At 46.4% G+C, this 25,982-nt stretch overlaps 1 protein-coding gene across 2 annotated transcripts; it reads left to right on the forward strand.

Annotated features, from left to right (window-relative positions):
• The first annotated feature begins 1,687 nt into the window (after positions 1-1,687).
• Positions 1,688-25,982, forward strand: HTR3B (5-hydroxytryptamine receptor 3B). Of its 2 annotated transcripts, XM_074936601.1 has the most exons (9): positions 1,688-1,984; positions 8,369-8,529; positions 13,988-14,032; positions 15,258-15,367; positions 16,032-16,201; positions 16,858-17,015; positions 22,332-22,542; positions 23,600-23,800; positions 23,891-25,982. In XM_074936601.1, the coding sequence occupies exons 1-9, from the start codon at positions 1,936-1,938 to the stop codon at positions 24,160-24,162; spliced, it is 1,377 nt and encodes a 458-aa protein (XP_074792702.1). In that variant the 5' UTR covers positions 1,688-1,935; the 3' UTR covers positions 24,163-25,982. The 2 variants fall into 2 exon arrangements, with proteins under 2 accessions (XP_074792702.1, XP_074792703.1); XM_074936602.1 differs by lacking the exon at positions 8,369-8,529 and having other exon boundaries at positions 15,258-15,404.

The raw sequence follows: 25,982 nt of genomic DNA on the forward strand, positions 1-25,982 counted from the left end.
CTCAGGAGTGCACTCACAAGCTTGTACCTCCCGTGAAGGCCCTTCTCCCAGACCGCCTGGCCAGTGGTTCGCCACGTTGCATTTCATTGTGCCTCGGGAAGACTTACTTTCATCACTCCGTCCATCATTGCACTGTGGAGCACTTACCTTAAAGGATCCTGACATCTCCAGTGCTGTGGCTGTCCTGGGAGCATGAGTATGTGAGTGTGAGTATGACCCCCCCTCTTCTTTTGAGCTTAGCTATCAGTATAATAAACATGCTGCTTTCTGCCAAACTCTGGTGGGTCATTAGTCCTCCCTAAGCTTACTAGCTGACCCAATTTCGGGTAACAGTGTGGAGAAAGTAAATAAGGACGTGTTATTTACTCCTTCTCATAACACAAGAACTAGGCGTTACCAAATGAAATTAATAGGCAGCAGGTTTAAAACAAACAAAAGGAAGTACTTCTTCACACAACGCACAGTCAACCTGTGATATTCCTTGCCAGAGGATGTTGTGAAGGCCAAACTATAGCAGCATTCAAAAAAGAACTAGATAAATTCACGGAGGATAGGTCCATCAATGGCTATTAGCCAGGATGGGCAGGGATGGTGTCCCTAGCCTCTGTTTGCCAGAAGCTGGGAATGAGCGACAGGGAATGGATCACTTGATGCTTACCTGCTCTGTTCATTCCCTTTGGGGCACCTGGCATTGGCCACTGTTGGAAGACAGGATACTGGGCTAGATGGACCTTTGGTCTGTCCCAATATGGCCGTTCTTATGTTCTTACCTTTCAGAAGATGCCCCGACCCCGATTCAGTCCTGGCTCTGGGGTAACAGGGCATGTTACCAGACAAGAGGAAGGGTCTGGTGGATTCCTCAGAGTTGCTGGACTGATACATGCATAGTTCATAGAGAACGAAGAGCTGTTTAGAAAGAGGGGACATTCTGTCATTGCACTGGTGGCCCATGGGGATACAAACCAGCCCTGGAAACATGTCTCCCATTATCCAGGGGAAACTCCACTGCCAGAACTAGAAGCTCTACTTCCATTTGGGTTGACACCATCATCAGAGACACTGCAGCTGCCTGGACAGTGTCCTTTCCTTGATTTAACCAGCAGCATAAACCCCAGAAATGGGCCCAAGCTGCAAAGTTAAAGGGGTATTTGGATCCAGGCCCATTTCTACCATAAACCTGGACAGAGAGCAAGTGCATTCATGCCACTTAATCCCCTTTTTATTTGCAGATGCCAATTCATAAGGGGTCTGAACAGCCTTTGAAATAATCCTGCTGTCAGGGAGTGTCTCGTTCCCCTTCTGAAATGTGCCAAATAACCCCCTGCCCAAACGCTCCCATTAATCACAGTGTAATACATCTTTTAATTAAAGAGAGTCAGGAAAGACAAAAAGCAGACACGATTCCCCCTCCCCACCGCCCGCACTGTTAGCGATTGTTCTTCATTAAACAATAGCAGGTTTCCATTATCCAGGGTAATTCAAGAGAGTGCAGTAACTATTGTCAAATGCTGAAGACGCTGCTGCACAAGTCTGATTTAAAGCAGCTATTTGGGCCTCAATTATTAATGGAATTAGCATGCTGTAAGTCAGCGACAGGCATAGCCTCAGGTAAGAGCACTAAAGGAAATCATATTAGCATGGTATTTCCTCTCCCGGGGACCAGCCTCGGATTCCATTATTCACTTAGCGCTAGAACGTCAATGAAATTAAAATGCTGCCTACAATCCGATTCCAGATCAGAAGGGGCTGGGTATTTCAGAGCTAGCAGAGAGCCCAGAAAGGGTCAGGCAATAGCTGCGTTCACCGCGGCCCCTGTTGGATGTTTTAGAGAGAAAGACGTTCTAGTGGGGAATGGAGCCCGGTAGAGAGACACTGTTAACCTTCACTTAAGAAAGCCTCTAATGGTGGGAGCGCTCGACAAAGCCAGATGATGAGATGGCAGCTGTTTTCATGTCCCTCTTCCTCCTTAATCTCTTAGCCTCAGGTAAGTTTATTTGATAAGACCGATGCTGTAACCCATGCCTGCAAACACTGTGTATGATTATACACACACACACACACACACACACACACACACGGTATATACTCTCTAACTATACAATTAGATGAGAATATATACTATAGGGGACCATCTTGTGAGAACTCTGACAGCATGCAATGAATAGGTGACCCGATGGTGCTGCTTCCTCTCTGGCTGGTCTAATTTTGTGATATAATTAAGATGAGCAAGATCCTTGCAAGCGTTCATCTGACTAGGAGTCTAGAAAATGCCAGTGATTTCAAGGGGTAAGCTACCAAAGTCTCAGAGATCTATAGCGTGCTAGAACGTGCATGGTACAGATACAGAGAAGTCTCTTGTGATGCATGTAGCAGCGACTGTATACAGTATGTAATGGAGAAAAGAAAGGGTCCAAAAATGTAGAGGGTCAGTACCTTATTTTCTATGTAAAGTTCACCACCAGTTTTTCAGGCTGGGAGGTTTGTATGGGTCTTGTTAAAATTCAGGGGAAACAGACATCTCACTTTTAATGGTATTCATTTCACTGAAAAGTCACCATGGTTTTTTAACTATTTATCATCAGTTTCCCACAGGGTTGAACCAAGCCATTGCTCAAAGCAGCTGCTTCTTTTAGATCTCTTTGTAAATAAAAGACTGAAGTTTCATTTTGGTTTTAATATTTCTTCTGACAGTTGAATGGGAGACTTTGCTAAGGTTAGCAATCCTGATTGTGCTGGAATCCCACCTCTGTGCAGGGCTGCAAATGGGACTCACTTCAGTTTCACTCCATAATGTTTCTGTAATTGGGGTTGGAATGCAGGCCAGTGGCGTCATGTTCATTCATTGCCACAATGGTGACAGGTGGGCGCAGGTCTTAGAACCTTGACTCAAAGCAGGCATCCTACAATTGATCATTTTTAGTGCGGTCATTAACTCCATCGAGTAGAACTTTCCCTATGGAACCTGCAGAGAGATTTTTGCCTTCCGATGTTGTGCAGGTCCCCTTTGAGTTTACAATTTATACACAGTGCATGTCATGTTAGAGAGAGAGAGGACAACTAATAACTGTCCCTCTGAGGATCTTAAGTCACTTTACAAATGCCCCACGAACTCAGATAACATAGCTATAAGCATGATATTGACAGGCAGATGGAGAGATACAAGGCAAGTATCATTAGCTCCATTTTACAATGGGGAAACCGAGGCCCAACAGAGATGAAGTGACTTGCCCAAGGTCACACAGCGAAAGCATGGCAGAGATGAGGCTCAAACCCAGGTGACTCAATGCTCTATGAAGCCAGAAGATAGCTTCTTGCAGTGAGAGGGACTGGCCTGTAGGGTCGAGAGGAGGCAGCGTAGGTTTCAGAATCCATTTACAGTCTGGAAGAATTCTGTGGGACCTGACTTTGCTCTCTCTGTGGCAGGAGAGGGATTGAGTCAGTTTCCTCCCTTCACAGCAGTGGCAGAGATCTACAGAAATTCCTCGTGTCAGAGTCTGAGAGTATCAGACTGCGCTTCTCACCAGTGGCACTAGAGTTTTCTTCCTTCCTGATTTTGTCATCAGGGGTCACCTGAAAACCAGTGCAATCTGTGTGGGCAGGGAGGGTGCTTTGGCAATTGTTGTCAGAGTAGGTCTTGTATTTCACGAATTCTTCTGTTCCTTGGCTGTGCAGTATTTTTGTGTTAGTTTGAAGATTTGGCAGTGTCCAAGTGTTTCCAGGGGCTGATCATCGAGATTGTGAAATTATGCAACAAGACCTGTGGCATGCACTGTACTCACTAAATCTGATGAACTCGTGCTGGGTTAATGAAGATGGGGACTGTAATTTCATGGCAATCACATCCCATTCAGACAGACATTAACATTCACCTACTGTTGTGTGGTCCTGAGAGAGCTAACCTAAGACAGGGCAATGAAACAGGTGTGTGTGTGTCATTCCCCAAATTCATATGGAGTGCAAGCACTGCACGCTCACTCATTCCTGATGCGTTCAGTTCTGCAAGGTGCTGAGGACTTTGGGCCAGATTTTAAAAAAGATATTTAGGCCCCCTACACCAATTGAAATTAATGGATTTTGGGCACGTAAGTACCTTTAAAAATCTGCCCCTTTGGCCTGGAAATCAATGAGACTTAAGCATGTGATTTCCTTGATCAGGGCTGTGCACCTTGCAGGAATGTCCTGATCTCTATGAGAGAGCTCAGCGGCCTCCCGACCCCATCAGCATCTATGCTACATCCATGCTGAATGCAGCATCACATTGAGATTAGCCTCCCCCAGAATATTGTGTGTAACTCCAAGATGTGCTAAAGTGATTTAAATGGAAGTTAGGAGCCTAAATATCTTGTGGATCTGGGCTAAAGAGCATGAGATACACACAGACAACACTGATTAACTAAAGTATCCACAGGTGAAGGGACAAAATAGAAAACAGCTTATTTCCAGCCTGTTTCCGTTCACATCCATCCCCCTCTCACCACCCACAATGATACAAAGATGTTCCATTTCCAGGTGACCCTTCCTAATGATCATAAGCAGTGTGAATTATTACATTATATTACTACGCCCTGAGAAGTCACAGGGAAAACCTTTGCTGAGCCATTCTTGATGGATTCTTTCTGTGTCTGTTGAGACAGTGCTGATCTGGGATTGGTCTAATGCTCACGTGAATGTCACATTAGCTCTCAGAGGAATAATTTAGTGTTAATTAATGGTCACTTACAATGTGAATCTGTCTCTGCTGTAATTACTCTTCTTCTGGCCAATTCACTTTCATAACAAAAGTGAAATTATTTTGCAATTTATGTATCTAAATAAGCACCCAACCTTCTCATTGGGTCTGTTTTCTGAAGATTAAACAGGGGGTGTGAGTCCTGAAGTTGCCTTCTCTGCTTCAAAATGGATAAAAGATCATATTTTTCCACTTGCTGTGTAATTAGACTGTGGAACTCATTGCCACATGATGTCATGGAAGCAAAGAATGTAGTAAGATTCAAAGAGAGATTGGACTATTTGGTGGATAACAAGAATATCCAGAGTTAGAATAATTTATACTAACAATAAAGAGTATTGGATGGGAGATAAAATCTCATACTGCAGGGTTTAATCCAATCTCTAATTATTAGGGATAAGGATGGGACTTTTATGGAGGGCAGATGATCACACATCTACCTAACCCTTACCTTTCTCTGAAGCATCTGGTGCTGGCCACTGTTGGAGACTGGATGCTGGATTAGACGGATGAGTCTACTCTGGTCTGGTAATTTCTATGCTCCCTCCCAAGGCTGGGCAGCTGATGACAGTATCGCCAGCTGGAAGAACTCAGCCCCTGGGGCTATCTTATTCTCTGGGCCTGTGTAAGAAGCAATATCAGCTCCTGGAGGGAAGGCTCTGTTTCATGTCACTGTCCAGTGCCCCCTCTAGCAAGCACTTGGAAGAGCATGTTAAGGACTGCAAGGAGCTATGTCCAGTCTTCATCAGCTGGACAGAAGTAAAGATAAGCAATGGGAGATTGCACAGGAAGGCCCCCACATTGAAATGGGCTGGACCAGATTCTTACCAGGTGTCAATTGGCATAACCCTGTTGACTGCAATGGAGCTACATCAATTTAAACCAGCTGAGAATCTGGCCCACTGTATCCCAGAACATATCAGTGAATGCCCTGGCTGCATCACAGGTTCTGCTAGCCTGGGGAGAAAGGATCCCAGTTCACAGTAGGTAACATTTAGTGTAACTTTATCTCCAGGGTCTAAATGCTGGCGCTGACTTAACCCAAAAGTGGGGTCCCTCATCAGGCAGCTATGCTCATTGCATGGACACACTAAAGCCCAGACCCAAAAGGAGATCCTTGTGGTCAATATGCAGCATCTCCACTTGCTGAACCCAAAGGGAACATCCCCTGGGCTGCACCACTAGGCACTGTACTAAAAGGGACCCAGGCAGGAGTTGTGCCCTCCCCACCTGAACCAGTAGGAGCTGCAGGGAGTTGGTCTCAGCTGAGAGACCTATCCCCTGGCTGAGCTGGCAGGAACCATGGTGAAGGGGTCTCAGCTGGGATCTTACACGCTGCTCTTATTTAAATTACAGTTTCTGAAAACTGCCCTGAAAATGGTGCCGGAGGGAGGGCCCTCCTGGGGTGCTGAACAGGCGAGGCTGCTGCGGAGAGCATAGCGAGAGAACGAAATGCTCATTTGGCTTACAGCTCTGATGAGATCGAAGGTGACTATTCCACGACTCACGCCAGGGCACCCACAGCATAGTCTCTAGCATTTTGTTCTCAAGGACGTTGATAAATCATCGAAATTGCCGCCTCTGGCGGCTAGTGACACCACATGCTTCATAAAGGAATGGGTATGAGGAGGCCTGGTGTGCCAGGAAAGGAGATCTCATTTACAGTTTCCTGCTGGATCTCTCATACCTTCAGCCGCTCATCAAAACAGCCATCAAAAGCACTGAGTGCTCAGGGGACTGCATGCGCAGGACGCTGCAGATTAGATTTCATTCACGCGCATTGGCAATTTGCTTCAGCCCAATGAGTTGGTGAGGCTGTGCTCCCCGAGGTCTGGCGAAGCTCGTGAGCAAAATATCGTTTTGCATTTCAGAGGGAACACTCAGAAATGTGTCACTTCCAATTGCTGGTTTTCATTTCTTCTTTACCTCCACCTGTATCGCTCAGAGGGCCATGGAGTCCTGTTGCAGGACACAAGCTGGATTTCCCCCCACCGTTTTTACTATGCAAACAGGGATTTGGGTTTTCTGATTAGCATATCTGTAAGGGGGTGGTTAAAGAGGTAAGGAAGAAAGATCAGACAATCTCATTAACTTCCAAATCAGAGTGATTTCTGGGTTCACTAAATTCTAGTTCACAAGCAGCTTCTTGGTCTAATTCTTGAATGAGATCCACAGAACCTGAAAGGAAAAGTCCATTAACAGGAAGCCAGTCTATTACCAAAAAGTAAAAATAAATAAAGTGAACTTAGTGCTGGTGAACAGTATCAGATTGTCATCCTGAGTCTGCCTCTTCAAGCATCCACAGAGCAGGGGCAGCCCAGACAGCCCACACTCTGCCCCATATGCTCCAGAGTGGAGCGGAAGGGAGCTCGATGGGAGAGATCAGTTTCTGTCATGGGCCTCTCCCTTCTGGGGCTGCCAACCAGGAGCCGCTCACTGCCTATTGTGAGGACACTATTTTAATGGGGTACGTTTTAGCCGTTCACTGTCTGTTGTGAGGACACTATTTTAATGGGGTACTTTTTGTACACTGGCAACTAAGAGCCACCAATTCATTTCAGAGAGGCCACAAAACAGTTATCAGGGGCTCACAACTTTTGGCAACTACTAAGCCAAGGCTAGATGCAAACCAACGGCCTAATCGTAAAGTGCTTTGTTACTCCGGTGTTAGTTTCAGGGTAACCGCACCTGTATTTCCTCCCTCTGTGGTCCCTTGAGGGCACTCACTTAAAGGTTTCCAGCTCCCATCTCTCTTGGGCAAAGGCCCACATTTCACTCCCTCCAGACCAGGGTTTTAAGGCTGCACAGCTTCCTACTTCATGCTGTTATATTCCCCAGCAAGCCAGAATGCCTAAAAAGGCCAGCACTGAGCTTTGCTTTTTCTCTAAGGGTTATGATCAGTGTATTGCTAGTAATTAAAGTTACCACACAGCTCTTTCTAAGCAAGCACATTATTCTTAAGGTAAAAGCATTTCTGAGAAAACCGATTGAAACAACGGAAGCTACACAGGCAAAAGCAGCTTACCAGAGGTCACCCCCAACTCCAACACAGGGCTCTGGTATGAGTCAGTCCTTCAAAGCCTACAACTGGGTTTTCCCTGTGGTTACAAATTCATCCACCTTAGATCCAGAACCAGAACAAAGACTAGGCAGATCAGCCATTTCTTTATATAGCTTGGGCCTTTGATCTTGGCCTTCTGTATCATGTAATCAGCAGACAATGACCCTCTCCTCAGGAGTATCTTGGAAAGGCTGGGTTTTTGCATAACCAGAGCTGGAGAACTTGCATTAACCTCTCCTTAGGGATTTCCTGGGGAATCCATTTAACAAGTATTGTCCCAAAAGTCCATATTTGTCTGGTATATTTTCAATATAGTCTTTTGAATTCCCAGGCCTCATGTCTATCACATCTCCCCCTAGCTTTCTACATGCCATCCTGGCCCAAAATATCACATCAACTTAATACAAGAAGGTCTTCCAAGCATATTGCAGGAAATTGCTATCTCTGCCACAACTCCATTCCCAACGAATCAGCCCATACAAAAATAAACCCCGCCTCAGCAACAACAACAAGAAGAGCTAACAACTTTTCCTCTTCTACCTGCCATGTCTAATTACACAAATTCATTTGTTTTGCAGGAAGCTCAACCGCAGATGCTCAAAGGCCCAGAAATTCTACTTTGAATCGTCTGACCAGACACCTTTTACTGAATTACAGCAAGGGAGTGAGACCCGTCAGAAACTGGTCAAAGGCCACTACCGTTTACCTCGACCTCTCTGTCCATGCAGTGCTGGATGTGGTAAACAGAATCTCAAGCTCATTTACAACCAGTGTCCCGCTGTTCATAATACAGTAGAATCTGCTAGCTGGAGACTGGAGTTGAATGGATGACAGTGGCTGTGCGTGATGCTTTTCAGCAGAAGGAGCTGTCTCTGTTTATTGACAAACCATTTTGCTCCTGGTCCTTTTAAATAAGACTCTCTGGAATTTCAAAATGCTAGAAAGAGGTTTTTAAAGTGACCCAGTCAATTTAATTCAGGCTGAGAATAAGTATAAATAATCCTTGACAACTCAGCTCAATGAAGAAATATTTTTTAACAATAGGTTGTTTTGCAAAAGGTTGGACAGATAGACAAATACAGACAGACTTTTGTAAATCCTCTATTTTGATCAGTTTCAATCAGTACAGCTTTGAGGGACTGAGGCCTGGGATTTACCAAACAGCCTAAAAGAGTCAGGCATCCACGCTGAATGGGATTTGAGGGCTAACTCCCTTAAGCTACGTTGAAAATCCCTTGCAGTTTTGGAAACTTACATTCAAACAGCTTTGTGTTAAGTTAAGGGAACCAGGAAGGGACATTTTAACAAAGAGCTCAGAGCAGACGGGCTACTATGTAACAAACACTGGCCTAAGGGCTTTGATGCATTTGGAGAAAATCTGGTGTGTTGGGGTATCAGAAAATGATGAACAGATACAGATGTGGGAGAGTTCAGAAACTTAAGACCCAAGTTACAGGGAATTTGGAAAGAGCTGAAAAGAATGGATAAAATGAGCCCCAATGTCCTGTGTGTGTTACATATACGTGCACAGTGCCAGGGAGAGAGCAACAGATGCTCTATGCCTTTTCCCTTAAGAAACCTCAGCTGCCAGACCAGATCAGAGAAGCCCAATGCTTGTCTGTTACCAGGATAGGATGTAAAAGTCACTGAATCACTAGCTTCCATTGGTATTTCAGGGTTTACTGATCTTATCTCATGTGTAGATATTCCATGGGTACCATTAATATCATGGCGGGGATCAAACTCAATATTCACAGCATATCACCCCCTGGTATTTCAGAAGCAGAGCACAGGGGAAATAACTGCACCACATTCCTTGTTATGGAACGAGTATGGGCTGGTTCATTGGGAATGGAATTGTTACACATATGGCAATTTCCTGCAATATCCCTGGAAGAAACTTGACTATAAGCAAAGTGAAATTGAGCAACCCAATGACACCGTTCAACCGGAATGAAACAAGTAGTAAAAGAAACAACAAAAATAGCCAGTGTGATTTAAATTAGACTGATAGAATTCTCTCTTTTTTAACAAGCTAAAAATGTTCTTAATAGCACCGATCGGGAGAAATATTAAAATATGAATTTTAATTTTGGCAGTGTCTGTTTAAGCACAGTCAGAAGCTCTGTGCAATCAAACTGCCTCCTTAGACTACCTGAGCCACTTTGATATTCTGGAAGCTGCTGAAACGTATTTGAGGAGCAGGCAAGTGTATTAACACAGGCAGAGTGTGGGCACAGTATTAATTATATGAAATATGCTACATGAATTAACAAATAACTACAAGTACTGTAATTACCTCTTATATTGCAACTATTTAATTCCTTGCTGGTGCATCAAGATTGTATTTCAGAGCATGTAAAGATCCGAAGTTTGGGTGTAGATCAAGGGAATGAGGCACTCTCATTTTCTAGAGGTGTCTAGCACATCAGAATCTACTTCCTCCTGCCTTGGACCTTCCATCATTCTTGTACAAGGAGAAAATGGGAGAGAGCAGAGTTGGAAAATATCTTTTTTGTTACAGTAACTAAAAGAAAGAGGCTCTAACAGCAGCTCTAGCAGGGTTTTGTTTTTATCCATCTTAACTGTAATGAGTCCCTTGTTATCTTTTGTACACAGTAGGAAGTGGTGAATTATATTTCACTTTCTGAATTCATCATCTTCACTCCATTAGATGCCAGCTAGTGGGGTTTGGGTGCAGTGATTACACCAGACCAGGAGGAGAGCAGTAGTATTTAAGTCAGGGTCTTCTCTGCTTTCTTGGCTATAACGAATGCATGTTCAAAATATCCGTATTCATGCTGTCAGATAAATCTAATCAGAGACTTGGCTCCAGAGCCAATGTCATCAGGAAGCTGTAGGCTTTAAAGGGCTTGATGCAGTAGAGACTTCAGCAGGTGCATGTAGTAATAGACGAACTGTTCAGCAACCATTGTTTTGTGTGAAGAGCTCTCGCCCCATCTTCATCACTGCCTCTGACTTCTACTGTGATCTTTTGCCTCCTGTTTCATGTACATAAAAGACTAGGCTTGTCTGAGAATATCAAGTTATTATGAGTACCTTGGGGAAATCTGAGTAGGGAGATAATCTAGTCAATGGAGAAGAGTTCCAATTTGTTTATATTGAGTTTCGTCCATTCCGAATCCCAGATACCTTTGTATTCCACTCCGCTGACTAGAGCCTCCCAGACAGACGTTCAGGCATCTGTTTCTATAGTCTGCCGAACTGGAGACGATAAATGAGGATGCGTGGGAATGATCTGTATATTTGCTAACCACCAATTTACGTCTAAGTAGTCTCCCTCTGTTAGGAAGACTAATGAATTCCAATTCTCGAAAATATCCTTTGCTTTTAACAAGCAAGATGGAAGGTAGCTGAAAAAGAAAGAGGGAAGAGCCGTGAATAATGCCACGAGAGAACCAATTATGCCAGCCAGCTGGCGTTGAGAAACTTCTTGTTTCCCTTGACAAAAAGATTCAAGTTTTAGCCTCGGCTGTCTTTTCTCCTCCTTGCTCACCCTGGGGCCCTCCAACACTGGGATCTCTGTCGGGGCCAAATGGAGAAGCAAGCAGTCAGTATAGGATAGCCATCAAACAATGGTGGTGGCACCATCGCGGCAGACAGCGAAGGCATGCTCAAGAACTGTAAGCATTAGCGGGGGTGATGGAAGGAGTGGACCCACAAAAGGATGGGGTTGTCCAGTTGCTCCCCCATTTTGGGGGCCTATGATCCTACAGTTGATCATTTTGCTTTAAGATGTAATCAAAAAGGATTAATGAGGGTTGAAGGTGCTTTAAATGTTGCTCTCTGCAACAAAATCAATATCTTCAAGTCAAGTCAACTGTGGGAGTGAATCTCTCGTGCTGACTAACCATTAGCGGAGTCCCTCTCTCGTCCAAATCTGAAACTTGTCTGGCATGTATCCTGCATAAGACTATTACTGTGGGTCATAATAGGCAACTCTAACAGGTGAGCCAAACGGCAGCCTGCTCTCCCTAGGCTAAGGTCATCTAACCTGGAATTCACCTTTTACAGATCACACATGCTCATAGCATCATAGATGTTCACTGTGTGGGGAAAAAACCTGTTAGATCATTGAATTCATCCTTCCGACAGGCAGATTATAATCCCCCAGGAGAGGGCATATTGGATATTCAGCCATTACAAAGGAGCTTAGCCAAATGGCCAAACAAAAGTGAGTGTGTCTTATAAATGATTTTTTTCTTTTGCATGCATGCACCAAGTCCTGTCTGGGATGCTGATGCAGCCCCCCCCACCCCCCAGAGGACATCATAGAAACAGGTCATCTGTATTTTGTGCATCAAAGGTTTCTGAATAGGGGTCACTCATTTCTTCTCAATGTAACCTTTTGTGCGACAATCCAAAGATTCTGGAAAGCATGTTGCAGTTCCTTTTTCATCTCCAATGATTTCCTAAGCCACTTTTTCCAGGGAAATTAGCTTAATCCGCTTTCAAAATGGCATGGATATACAAATTCCAAGCTCCGGGTCTGCAGCAAACCCAAAGCATTCCTGCTATTCTCTCTCATTCCATCAAGATGGGAGTCACACTTCATTAACAACTACTGTCTTTCTTCCATCTCTTTTGGGAGAAATTTGATCTCCTATATTCCAAAGGAGCCTTCTTTCATCAACTTGAGCTTTTGCTCCATCCCAAGATACTAGTAATCTGAGAAAACCTTTTGCCTCAAAAACTAATAAGGCCTTGATCCTACAAACAATTATGTATGTGCCCAACTTGACGCATACGAGTAATGAAGCAGCACTGCTCACATTCCTAAACTTAAGCACGTATTTAGGTGTCTCTGGATTCTACCACAGTACAAATAATAGAGCCAGAGAGAAAAAAGAAAATATGCTGAATCATTACAAAGGCAGGGAATTTCTACATGTCATAAAAAAATACACCTAGCTTGAGGTCACACTTCTGTTTTATGAGCAGGAAAATCCATACACACAAAGATTTAACCCAATTGGCTGCCTGTAGCAGCTGAGACAACACTATTTGAAAAATTATGAATATCCTGATTACAAATACAAGCTCAGACTCATATTTTTAGCCCTGGATTTGCTGAGAATATGGTACTATGCTTAGCAGCCTGATTAATGTCACAGTAACTAATTAGGGCGCAAGAAAGAGACCGATGATTCATTTAGAGCGTCAAGTGCAGCCAAAGCACTATTTTATCAAAGATAATTTACTGTAGTGAGGATTGCACAGACACAGATGAACAACAAACGGGAGCCGGAGGCAGGTATGAAGTGAGGTGATGGCCAAACCAACCTCAGGATCCTTCTCTATGGCCTGGTTTTATCAGAGAGAAATGTAAAGGGGTGCAATCAAATTGAAATCTAGTCAGTTTCCAAAAAAATGAGTTGAAAGTCTTCCATGAGCTCCCCCTGGCAGGCTTGGTGATTTTATAATCACAATTTCTCTTATTTCTTTAGCTCTTCACGCAACAAAAATAATATGAAGGAGTCACAGGAGCACAATTGAGTCCAAAAGAAAGTGGTTTACTAAATATACACAAACTTGTATACACAGGGCTGGTTTTGATGGCTTCTAAAACCACAGAACACACTGAGCACCACTGGAGGGCTCACAAGCTATTTAAAGGGATATTATCCTATTCCTACACACCATATTTTCCTATTTCATAAATGTTCTTCTATCCCATGTTACTGCATGGAAGCCCCATGCAAAGCACAGGAGAAGCTCACTAACTCAGGTCCCATTCTTGCAAACAGCTGTTACCAGGCACATCACTTACAACAGTGAGTAATCCTGTAAAAGCCAATGGGACTATCCCTTGTCGCAGATATTACAGCTGGGAGCAGGTGACTGCACAATCTACCTGATTATAGAGGGGAAAATTTGAAATTGATGATATACAAAGAGTGGGAGAGATTTTCAAAAACACCTAATGGATTATGGTACAAAACCCCAATGACTCTCAATGGGCAAAATGTACAAAACACCCCACTAAAGAAATAATGAATAATACTTATCTAATTTCTTTTATCTAGAGCAACATTAGATATTATGTGTAACACTAATGGGTACAGTAGAGCCTACCCGTTCTGAGAGCAGTGTGATTTTTAAGTTGTCAGGTCTCTTTATGATCCATTGAGTCAGTTGTATAACTTAAACATTTGATTTTATTTTTCCCCTTACAGGATACACAGAATCAAAAGCTAACAACAAGCATTTGGTTTCAGCAGGTAAATTAATATTTTCTTCCCTAACTACATGTGATGCTGAAGCAGAGAGAGAGAACTTAATTGCTCTGTAGCATTTATTATACATTACTTTAGGTTGTTTGCTTTCTGACTCAGTTAATATTGTAATGATCAGTGTAGAGTGCACCTCAACCAATACATAGTGCTGTGTCTTAGTGCTAAATGTCATCTTGTTGTTGTACCTGTCTGGGTGGGTTTAAGGGAAAGAAGTTTTGAATCTTGCATATGTGTGTTGGAGTTGATACTTTTAGTGTCCCAGTAACACCTTTGATTTCTATAAGCAAGTATTCCAATATCCTAAACACACACACACACACACACACACACACACACACTCCCTAAGCCAGCCATCAGAGATTCCCCAGTGTCCTGAACATAACTGAAAAAAATCATTCATAATGAATAATGCGTTAAGTTTAGCTTCTTCCCTTTGTGGAATATCTGATTGTGATCTTCTCAAAATGTATGCCTTTGATGTTATTCGACAACATCTTGGGGGATATCTTCCAGGGGCCAGGGCACATTCACCTGCAGTGGGGTCTATCTCCCACACCAATTCCCTTCTTTCCTTCCCATGTGGAACTGAAAAAAAAACAGTCAGGTGTTTTAAAAGGGTTCTCCACCATCCTCAAAAGCATCAGATAGGGTAGATGAACAAAGCATACACATGTGGTGCTGCTTGAAACATTTCAAAATGTCAATTAGCATTTTTTTAATTTTAAATTTTGACCCAAAACCAAAATGAAAAAAAAAAAATGGAAAAAAAATGTCCTTTTCACATTTCAACCCACTCTGGACACAGGCAAGTCTCAGAGACTGCACACTCAGAAACGTATTTTCTGAGCCAGCCTGGCTAGGGTGAATGAGATGGGGATGGTGGAGCTGAAGAGGACTGCCTGTGTCAGCACCGATTGTATAGACTCCTGGTGACAGGTAAAGTCACTGTGTTCTGATGAGAATTCCACTTTACACACCTGTAAAAATTTATCCTGTAGGAAGCAGAGTGGGAGCTGCACTTTCTTGGCCATTAGCACAGGGGACCAAGCGATTATCACATTCCCAATACAGGGATATTTTCTGTACCTACCATCCCTAAATTCTGAAGTCAATGGTTCAAACGCACCATGGCACCTCAGTTAACCTGCCCTGCCAAGTCACAATATGGGAAACCAGCCGGGCAGTCACGCTCTCCGTCTCCCTCCCACAGATCTGGAAGGATGAGTTTCTCACCTGGAATTCCAGCCTCTATGATGGGATCAGTGAAATTTCTCTGCCACTTAGCACCATCTGGTCTCCAGATATCGTCATCAACGAGTTGTGAGTTTGGAGCCGGTCGGAGTTTTACTGCACACCAGTAGGTTGGGGTGGGTTTGGGGTTTCTTTTTGGCTGAGCAGTGCATCTCTGCCCACAGCAAGAACAAAAGGCTCCATCGGGGAGGGAGGGGGAATCTTGTTTCTAACAGCTCTGGACTAGCTGTTTGAAGGGGATGGATTAACAGTCTGAGTCTCAGGTGTGAGACACTTAGCTTCTGTGGAGCAAGAGATTCCAAACACAGCAGGGTCAGCCTCGCACTTCATCCTTCTGAGCCTCGTAAATTGAGTGCCACAGGCATTCTCTGTCTGATACTTAACCTGGTCCCCACAACTGCAGTGCCCGAGCTCCTCACCATCTTAACGGCTTCATCCTCACAGTACCTGTGGGAGCTAGGCAGGGTGCTGCTTTTATGTCCATTCTACAGATGGAGAACTGAGGGGCAGAGAGACTAAGTGACCTTCCGGAGGTCACACAGTGGAAGCAGGGAATTGAACCTAGGGTCTACTAAGTCCCAGGATAATGCCCTGGCCACTGGACCATCCTTACACCTGTAGTGCCACATGAGAGCTCATTAAAAAATCCTCACTGCCTGTATACTGCGTAACGAAGTCGTCGGGTCTCTCTCCCCCACCCTCCCTGTGCAACAAACCCTCCTGTTCTGTACAGCGTGGACGTCAGTAAGTCTCCCGATCTCCCCTACGTTTACGTGAATGCTGCTGGGAAGATCAAGAACCACAAGCCCATGCAGGTGGTGTCCGCGTGCAGTTTGGAGGCATACGCCTTTCCCTTTGACACCCAGAACTGCAGCCTGACCTTCAGCAGCATCCTGCACACAGGTGGGCAGGACAGGACTCAGCCTAGGAAATGCACATATGCAACGTCCAGCTCCCACAGACAAGACTCGCCAGCCCGCCAAAGACAGTGAGGTTTATTTTCTTGGGATGCACAGCTGGGGAGCGTGAAGAGGAACGTGACTAGCACGTGTTGTAGGACCTAGCTCAGCACTTCCCAGGGTAGGTGCCCCGCTGAGTGCTCCCTTTGGAACACAGTGCTGATCTGGTGCCAGCATCAATGCCAGGCATTTCATAAGTCAGCAGGCAAGCACTATCGCAGCAAGGTAGCCAGCTCTGTCTCATGCTGGACGTTTTAAGTCTGACTCTGTCTTTACCCTGGCTGCCCTAGAGATCACCCAGGCTGAAAAGTGACCATCTGCATCTGCAATGGCCACAAGCAAGATCCCACGGCACGGTGGGAACGAGTGTCCTAGGGCTCCAGTCAGTTCAGGCAGTGTCCATTCTGCAGAGAGGAGCAGTTCAGTCCCTGAGCTGATGGGGCTCATATAGTTTGCAGGGACCATACAGAAGGCCAGTGAAGCTCCTTCCCCAGCCCTGTGGCCACTGGCAGCTTGTGGAGGAAATGGGGTAAGACCATCCCGCGTTCACAGGTCCCTCCCTTCCCCTAAGTCCCAGCCCTTTGTTTGTGTCACTCTCAGTGGAGGATGTGGACCTCACCTTCTGGAGAAGCCATGAGGACATTAAGAATGACAAGATGTTGTTCCTGGATGATGGTGAGTGGGAGCTGCTCTCCGTGCCCTCACATCCCCGGGTCCTGCACATGGAGACCGGATGCTTCGCCCAGATTCAGTTTAACGTAGGTATCAAATATTTCTCCTTTACCTCTAATCCGCGGACATCTTTCTGTTTGGCACCTTCCCTCCTTTTCTTCTCTTCCTCTCAGCGATTTGTGCTGGGCTTCAGAGTCTTTGAATCCATCATGAGAACAGGGGCTCTGCTGTGCTTCACGTTCTCACTCACACACGTGACACAGTGCAATTCCTAGCTACCGATGGGTTGTGGTCCACTGGGAAGTGGGCAGCTACAACATGGAGGACGAGCCAAGATGAGGGTGTAGTGAGAGAGAAAGCAGGTTATTCTGTAAAATGCCCCAGTACCAGCATTGAGGATGAGGTAGACAAGAGAGGCACAACCAGCTGGATGCTGGGAACATCCCTGGTTAGATACCACATGGTCCAACCCAAGAGGCAGGACTCACTCTCTCTCTCTCCATGGGCTCTTGGAGATCAACTTCCAAAGCAAGTCAGCATTAGCATTTGCCCAGGCTCCCCGTCTATCGGGCAGGGTGGGGAGAACTCCAAGACAGAAAAGTTACAGGTGCAGCCTGAAAATAGGTGCTCACACCTGGTCCTCAAACACCCCAGGGAAGAGAAAGTGAAATTTAGACCAATGCTGAGGTACGGTAGCTCTGAGCTAGCACCTGATCCCAGTACAGTGATGGATACCATACAGTGATCTCGTGCCAGGATCTCCAGCCAAGGGGGCATAGGTCTGAGTGGAATCGAGCACATAGTCCAAGTTCACATGCTTTTGAATGGGCTGAAAAATCTTTTTATTGACTTATCTTTATTGTTATTGCGGTGTAAAAAATGTTTCTCTGGGTTCCAGACCTTGACTATACTGTGACTAAGAAATTTGGACCTTGACAAAGAATAATTGACTACCCCAGTCTAGAGGGTCAAGGCCAGAAGCAGCACTCTGTACCATGTCACGCCGCAGAGTCTGGTCAGAATCAAGGCCAATGAACCCTACTGGGTCAGGGCCAACAGGCCAGCCAAAGTAGGGTTGGCAGGGTGCAAAGTTAGGAGCAGAACACAGGAGGCCAGGAACCAGGACCAGGAGCAGGGCTGGAATCAGGAACTAGGACTGCACAGCAAGGTCTGTTTGCTGCAGTGAGCCAGAGATCAGCCTAGCTGCACAGACAGACTCCAGGTGATTCCCTAGTCCCTTAAACACACTACTCAGTAAACTCCTCCAGCCAGGACCTCCTGGGTGGGAATGCCAGGGGTGCTTGAACCTGTAGAGTGCATAGGCTGCTGTTCCCTGCTTTGCCAGAGCTGTTGAGTGGCCACGTGAACATGGCAGCCACGCAGGAGGCAGCAGACCCTGCTTCCAAGCCTGCAGATCGTCACGCCTATACACATGGACTTCGGGCTCCAGATGCTAAGGCAGTAACTGTGTAGTACAGGATAGAGCATCCAGTGCAGACACTGAACAGGGCTGCTGCAGGTGCTCTGCCCCAGACATCCCTCTGTCACACCAGCATGGACACTTGCATCACTCATGAAATCGTCCGACAGCAGGACCTACGTTCCAAGCAGCAGCATTGAGGAGACAGCCTGTGGCTCCCGTCTGCTCGCTGGAGGAGGCTGGAACGTGGAGGGGAAGCAGCTAATTTGTCCACACCGCTTGCTGGAGGACGAAAATGTGTTTTTGTTTTGATGAGCTTCTTGACTAAGAGTTAAACACCTCATTAATTTTAAAGATAGCAGCCTGCGAACATTATTAATGCCAGAGCGAATAATGAAGAGCCTTTAAAGGGAAAAACACTAAGAGAAGCAACTGCAGGGTGGGCTGCAGATCTGGCACTCAGCTGAAACACACCCCCATTGGGTGGAAGCAGCAAACACCACTCAGGGCTTCGAGAACCCCGAAGCCTCTCAGAAACTTTTCAGACCCCCTGGGCCCCAAGCTGGACAGCTCACCAACTGCTGCCCAGCCCTTCCCAGTTTCCCAGCAGGTCCCTCTTGCTAAGCACCACAAGCTCAGCCTCTCTCCCTGCCTTTCATACACCAGGGGGAACGCAGAGGCAAAGCATGAACCTGGCAGTGAATCAGTCCTTGTACAAACGATCCTGGGTGACTGAGTTTAGTGCCAAGGTTTGGGCTGGAGGATATTTTAGCTGACTTCAGTGGAGTCGCTTGCAATTTAACCAAGTGTCTCCGAGAGGAGAATCAGGGCCAGTATGGCTGACCTTAATGCACTCACAGAACCTCCTTACCCGACTGTTCAATGTCTTGGAAGAACCGCTCACCAGTCAGGGAACACCCCAGACTGTCCTAGGAACTAGGAAAGGGCCAGTTTTTCTTGTAAAAAATTATTTTTGACAGAAAGTGGCTTTTTCAAACTTTTAGTTGAAATGTTCCATGTTTTCTATTTACATTTTCCAGGTTTTCATAAAAAACAAACCATTTTCAGGAACAAGAGTTCAGTTTTTTAATTCAAATTCCAAAGCATTTCAGTATCGGGTTCCAAGTTTTTGTTGAAAAACTGAAAATGTTCCCTGGGGAATTTAACTTTTTTTTTTATATTTACATTCCTGCAAAACATCATGAGCATCTTCCCTCCAATGCCCCTCGTCCTGTACCTGGCACCGTGGGGGAGCAGGCAGCATTGCCTTGAGCAGCAGTAGCCTATCCGGTGGCTCCAACTCTCTCACTGGTGCTGAGACCCTGGGGTGTGGTTTGCCCTGGGAAAATCCAGCGTCTGTCCTGGCGGGGTGAATGTAACGTTGTGTTAGTGCAGAGCCATCTGTTCTTAAGTTACCTAATTACTTGTATAGCCCCTGTAGGTAAGTAGTCCCCACCACAGCAGCCCTCTTTCTGCCCCTGTACCTACAGTACAGACTCACTGCTGCCCTGTTCCATCCCAGCAAACCCGTCGCCTTGGCACTTGCCCCAGGAACATGCCAGGTATGTCGCAAGGCTCAGGCAATGTTTGGAAGCCAGGGCTGCTTTCAGCAGGGGGACCCCACATGAAGACAATTGTCATGACAAGGATGTCAGTTCTGAGCCCGGACCCCTTCCAGTAGCCACAGCAGGACACATTCCTCTGAGCCTGGGCTACAGCAGAAACAAACACTGGGGACAACAGGAAACCTAGAGAGTGACTGAGATTCAGGGGTATGCCCTAGGAATCTGGGGATTGAGGGGAAAGACTGCACTGGCAGGTAGGGTCACCCAGGGTATTGCCCTCTCATTCCCCAAGATGGGAGATGTGCCCAGTGCACTCACACAGGAGTCCACTGGGCATTGACCCTGGGCACTTCTCTGAAAACAGCACAAGTCAGCCCTGTGCCACCTGACCAGCTTTCCAGCCAGAGTCACCTTTGACTCCTTACTGCCCGGGTAGCCCAGGTGAGAGGAGAACATTGCAACTTTCCCGTCTGCAAGAGAAATCACAGCACTTATGTCTGAGGTGGGGGGAGAGAATGTAGCAAACTTAGCAGCAAGCTGTGCCTGGGTGTCAAACTCCGTCTGTGCCATAAAGACAGTCATGCAAAATTAAGTGCTGGTGGGGTCTGCTATCAAGGAGACAATTCATGCCTAACCTTGGGTAATATTCCATCTCCGATGTGCGGCTGATGTACATGCTCGGAATGAGATTGATCTCCTTCATTAACATCAATGGGCTGCAAATACCTTTGTGTACTTATTATTACCTGGCTTTAATGGATAATGAAATTGTGGCATAATATTGCTAACACCTGAAGGGTGTCTAATGGAGAACATGACTGAAACTAAAGTGCTTCCCTCCCTTTGCTGGAGAATTTAAAGGCATCAACTTCTTAGCCTATTAGAGAGGATGGGATATGGCTGGTGTAAGATCTGCAAAGAGTGACTGCTAGCAGAGGCCAGCTCAGCGCAGTTCCTACTCGCCTAGCCAGGAGGAGGTAACCCCCAGCTGACTCCTGGTGGCTCAGTGAGAAGAACTGGGGTCTATGCACCTCCCGGCTCCTGCTCTGAGCCTTGGCTCAGGTAACACACAGAATGCAGCCACAGCACATCCCACGTCTGGCTGGGGGCTCCACTGACTAGCTAAGTATGCCCTGGTATCTGGCTACCAGACCCAGGGCAGTGAACTCAGTAGAAGTTTGTTGTATTGTGCTGTGGGTGAACCTGGGTGCAGGACCCCAGCCAATTACAGATGCTTCTCTCATGGAACTCATGCAACACTCCCCCTTTCTCTTTCACCCTGCCAGGAAGGGTGAGATCCAGACTGGGACCTCCACGAGGCAACATAACACACTGGGCCAATGCTTTGCTCTTCAAGAGCACCATGCTGAGGAGCATGGTACTGATGGCCAAATAGAGACATCCGAGATGCAATCAGATCAGTACTGCTCAACGCACTCAGATTCTCAGAAGCAGAGAGGAGGAGGCTACCTAGGCTTAATTTCCTTCCTCGTGATTTTCATTCTGACACCCTGAGTGGAAACGATTCCCACTAAAACTGTTCTCTGCATTGCAACAGTTTTTTAGTGGAAATCATTTTCTCATCACGTGCTTTGACACTCAGGGGTTTTGATTTAAAAGTTTCAGGTTCCTTCAGATCCATTATGGCAATGGCAAGACTTAAACCAAACCCAACAAGTTGGGTTAAACTCTGCATTGCAGATAGATTTGGAAAAGTTCACTGGACCCAGAACTTACCACTCCATCACCTAGAAATCTCATGAAGGACCCAGTTACAAACCCACGAACCGGAGTCTCAAAAATATCATGCCCAGTGAGAGAGAGAGTAAAATGTTTGGCTTCAAGTTTTCATTAAAGGTTTGCAGAGCCCTAAAAACTGTTGCATGAAATACAGATGATTGTGTTTCCCCATTTGAAGCCCAAACTAGATGAATTCTCTTGGCTACAGGTTTTGCAGCAGGAAGGTTTGCATAGATGTCACCAAGATGAATGGCAGGGAGGCAGTGGGTGGGTTTGTCTCATTACTTGGATCACAAATACAGCAAAAGCAACCACTCTTGGTGTTTGGGGATTTCAGCTTCTGTCTGAATCTGCAAAGCCCAGAGGCAAAGGGATCATGTGGAGAGATATATGAATAAGAGGTTGCCAACTTCAAAAATGTTCCAGGTTTGTGGGGAGAAAATTCAAGCTGGTTGTGAATTCACAAAAGTTTTGGCCACATCTGTCTCTGGCCAATGTAACAATCCCTTGCCCCGGCCCACCCTGCACCAGTTAGGTGAGTGGCAAGGAGGAGCCCCCACATCTCTCAGTGCTCTTACTCGACAGGTCTCTGCATCTTAAAAGATGCTAAAAATCCCAAGCTCCATTGTTTTCAGGTCACACTTAGAATTGGCTCTGACTTCTCTTCTCCACCCCAGGTTGTTATCCGAAGACGCCCCCTGCTATATGTGGTCAGTTTGCTGATCCCCAGCCTATTCCTGATGGTCATTGATCTGGCCAGCTTCTACCTGCCACCCAACTGTGGCACCAGGATAACCTTCAAGACCAGCGTGCTGGTTGGCTATACTGTCTTCAAAGTCAACATGTCAGACAAGCTGCCGGGCACTGCGGTCAGCACTCCCCTCATTGGTGAGCTGGGTTTGGCCAGTGCATCTTGGACAGGCTGGGCTGTTATGGTAGGGACTCTATTCTAAGGGAGCATGTAAATCTGCAAACACTAGAGGCCAGAGATGGTGAAGACCCATGAGTTTATCCTAGCTATCCCAGATCCATTCTCCAGACTAGCTTTAAAATGGGCAGACTTGGGCAGTAATGGTACATCTGCCTTGGAGAGAAAGTTCCATGGTCTAATCATTCTCATTTCAGGGAAATGTTTACTGACATCCATCCAGCTCTTCCCTGATGACTAGGTGTCTTACTCTGACCAGGTGGGGCCTCTCTTGGGCAGCCAGTCATTGGTGCCAGTACTATTCTTCTTCTTTAAAGCACCTGTTGCTAACCCTGATTTGATGTTTGCATCCTCGGGCAAACGAACCTCTGGGAAAAGAACTACAGTGCCGCTGACACCCTGTGTGCACTGCAAACCCTCCTGGCATCACCCAAACAATCATCTTGCATCGCTCGGCTAGATGCTCAGCAGCATGGTTGTGTCAGATTTTCAGCCCAGAGTGGACTGGATTTGTATTTTGCAACCACTGTGCTAGCTGAAACCAGGTTTATGTAGGGTAGTAATTTAACACAATGGATGCAAACTTTGCATGGCTGCAGTAAGAGGGTTTGAAAATGGTTTGAAAACACTGCAAAGCCCCAGTGTGGGCAGAGCCTGAGGATATGTCTGCACTGTAATCAGGAGCTGTGATTGTAACATGTGTAGACGTACCTAAGCCAGCTTTCATCTAGCTGTGACGTTGTGACAGCACAGGCTAGCCCCACACACCCAGGACCCTAGGTACATGCTTGAGTGGCTAGCCCATGTTGCCACCATGGTTTCCTTACTGTTGCTACTCAAGTTACCTTTGCCCTAGCTAAATCAAACCTAACGTGGGTATGTCTACGTGCTCTGCAGTCACTCCCCACGACTGCAGTGTAGACACACCCTGGGAGACTATTTCAGCCATTGCAGTTTGGTGTCCTGGTTGCCTGTCCCACCTCAGTAATGTTCTTTTCTCTTCCCTCATTGCCTCAGGGGTGTTCTTCACGGTTTGCATGGCCCTCTTGGTTCTCAGCCTGTCCAAGTCTATCCTGCTAGTAAAGTTCCTTCATCTGGGGGAAGACCCTGTGCGGAAAAGACTCTTCTCCTGCTGCTGGGTAGGCAGTGCCTTAGACAGAGGAAGCCCCGGTGAGAGATCCCAGGCTCCCAGGCTGCAAGCAGCTGGTGACATTGCAGGTACATGCAAAGCTGGGTTTTCAGCACACCCTGTGTACATACAGCCCCCTGAACTGCTGCCTCGCTGAACATGCTTTGCTGTCATTGCAGGTCTCTTGTTGCGTGAGGAAGAGGAGGAAGGGAAAGGAGAGGGGCCTTGGAAGGTGACGAGCGCCCGGAAGGCCCCAATGGAGAAGATCCTGGCAGAGCTCCTCCTGATTAGCTCCCATCTCCACGCACTAGACTGGGCCAGCAGACTAGAAGTGAACTGGCTCACGCTGTCCTACAGGCTGGATAGACTGCTGTTCTGGGTGTATGTCCTGACCCTGGGGGTGTATGCAGTCACACTCTGCTCCCTGTGGGTAGTCTGGAGCTCCCGGTAATGGTAGTAGGGGAATGGCAAAGTTAACATCAGCAATGCAGATACAATCAATGCTGGTGGGGACTGGCTGGGCTCACAGGGGCAGGGAATGGGCTACTGAGTGTCCGTCTCTTGGGCTCCATATCCAGGTCAGAGGGACTAGCTGGGGATGGGAGGACAAGACTTTTCACCTGTAGGGCATCATTTCCAATCTAGAGCAGGTTGTTAAGGGCCTAAAATCTTTACCCTCTGCGAATGATCACGTGGCCCATTGCGACCGAAACCCCTCACCTTCCAGCTCATGCTCCAGGGGGCCTTCCCCGCTCTGTGGATCTCCAGAGCGCTTGGTCTCCAGGATCTTCTATCTGGCACCCTCCCTCCAGAACTAAATTCTTGCTGAAACAAAAACAGAAACCCTGTAAAGAGCCTTTACCTGCAGCTGTCTCTCGTCGCTCGTTACCGCTGCGCTAGTGCTTAGCTCCAATTGCCCATGAAATTCTTCCACTGCTATTAAGGAAATGAAGAACATCAGACAGGTTTTGAACCACTCCCACCCAACCCCTTCCACCAGTGGGAAGGACCTCTCTGTCTTGACTTCCCCTAATTTCAACTGGGAGGCGCTTCCCCAGAGAGTGTGCTCAGACGCCTGTGGAGTTCTCTGCTCCCAGCAGCTGGCCGAGGCATTCCAGCTTCGCAATCCAGCGAGAGGGCAGGTGGGGTGCACCCAGAGTGAATTCCCACCCATGCCTAGAACTTCCTACCCATGCCTAGGTACTTCCCAGTCCTTTCTGCGCCATGGGACCTCTGCTTGCCCGCAGCTCCTAGGCACAGATTTGGCAAAACACATCAAGACATGCTTAGTACTAAGTACATACTCAAGTCCATCCATAGTCAGCTAAGATCTTAAGCACATTCACTGTTGCTATCAGTGGTCAGAGCAAGGGGAACTGGGAGTCCGGACTCCTGGGTTCTATTCCCAGTTCTACCATTGAGTGGCCTCAGGCAAGTCACTTAAACCTCTCTATTGCATAATTTATTGCTCTGTTAGATGGAGCCAAAATCTACCTGCTTCCAAGGAGTTAGCTGCGAGACTGGGGAGTGTTTGCAATGCAGCTGGAGCTCCCCAGATGAAATGCATTACAGGAGGGCCAAGCACCCTTGCAAAGGTGGATTCACCCCACAGTGCTCGACCTTTCCCAGAACCGTACACACAACCAGTCTGCCCTGTTGCTGGCCTCTGATGCTGAGTTACCGTCTCAACGTATAGTACCAATGCAGATAGTAAAGCATTTTATCCAGTACAAACAATACTCTGGCTGGGTCGTAATAAGCCATTCCTCCATGGCATTAGTTCAGTGTCTGCTTTCCCTCCTCTGACCCAGGCAGGTCCATTTCAATTAGTGGAAAGATTTCACCTCTCCACATCCCCATTCAGTGCTGGTGGTTAAAGAGCTTCAAATGCTAACAAAATGACATTGCAAAAGTTGTTCCATTTAAAGTGGAGTTTTCCCCACTTCTGCAAATATCACCGTGCCAGGAGCTGGCAGGGCAATCATTTATCAGACAGCTATTCAAAGGAGATTAAACAGAAGTCAATGTGGAGGAGACACCCTCTTATGCCAAAGCCAGGTTTGTGTGCATTACACTGAGTGCCACTTCAGAGCGCTGCTATTTATTTATTTTTAAACAGTAACACACTTATAACTGTCCCCTCCAGGCAGTTAGGCTTGAATAAAGACTGGGAGTGGATGTGTCATTACACAAAGTAAAACTATTTCCCCATGTTTATTCCCCCCCCCTCCACTGTTCCTCACATATTCTTGTCAACTGCTGGAAATGGCC

Source organism: Natator depressus, chromosome 22 (assembly GCF_965152275.1).
Source record: "Natator depressus isolate rNatDep1 chromosome 22, rNatDep2.hap1, whole genome shotgun sequence".
NCBI classification, from domain to species: domain Eukaryota; kingdom Metazoa; phylum Chordata; order Testudines; family Cheloniidae; genus Natator; species Natator depressus.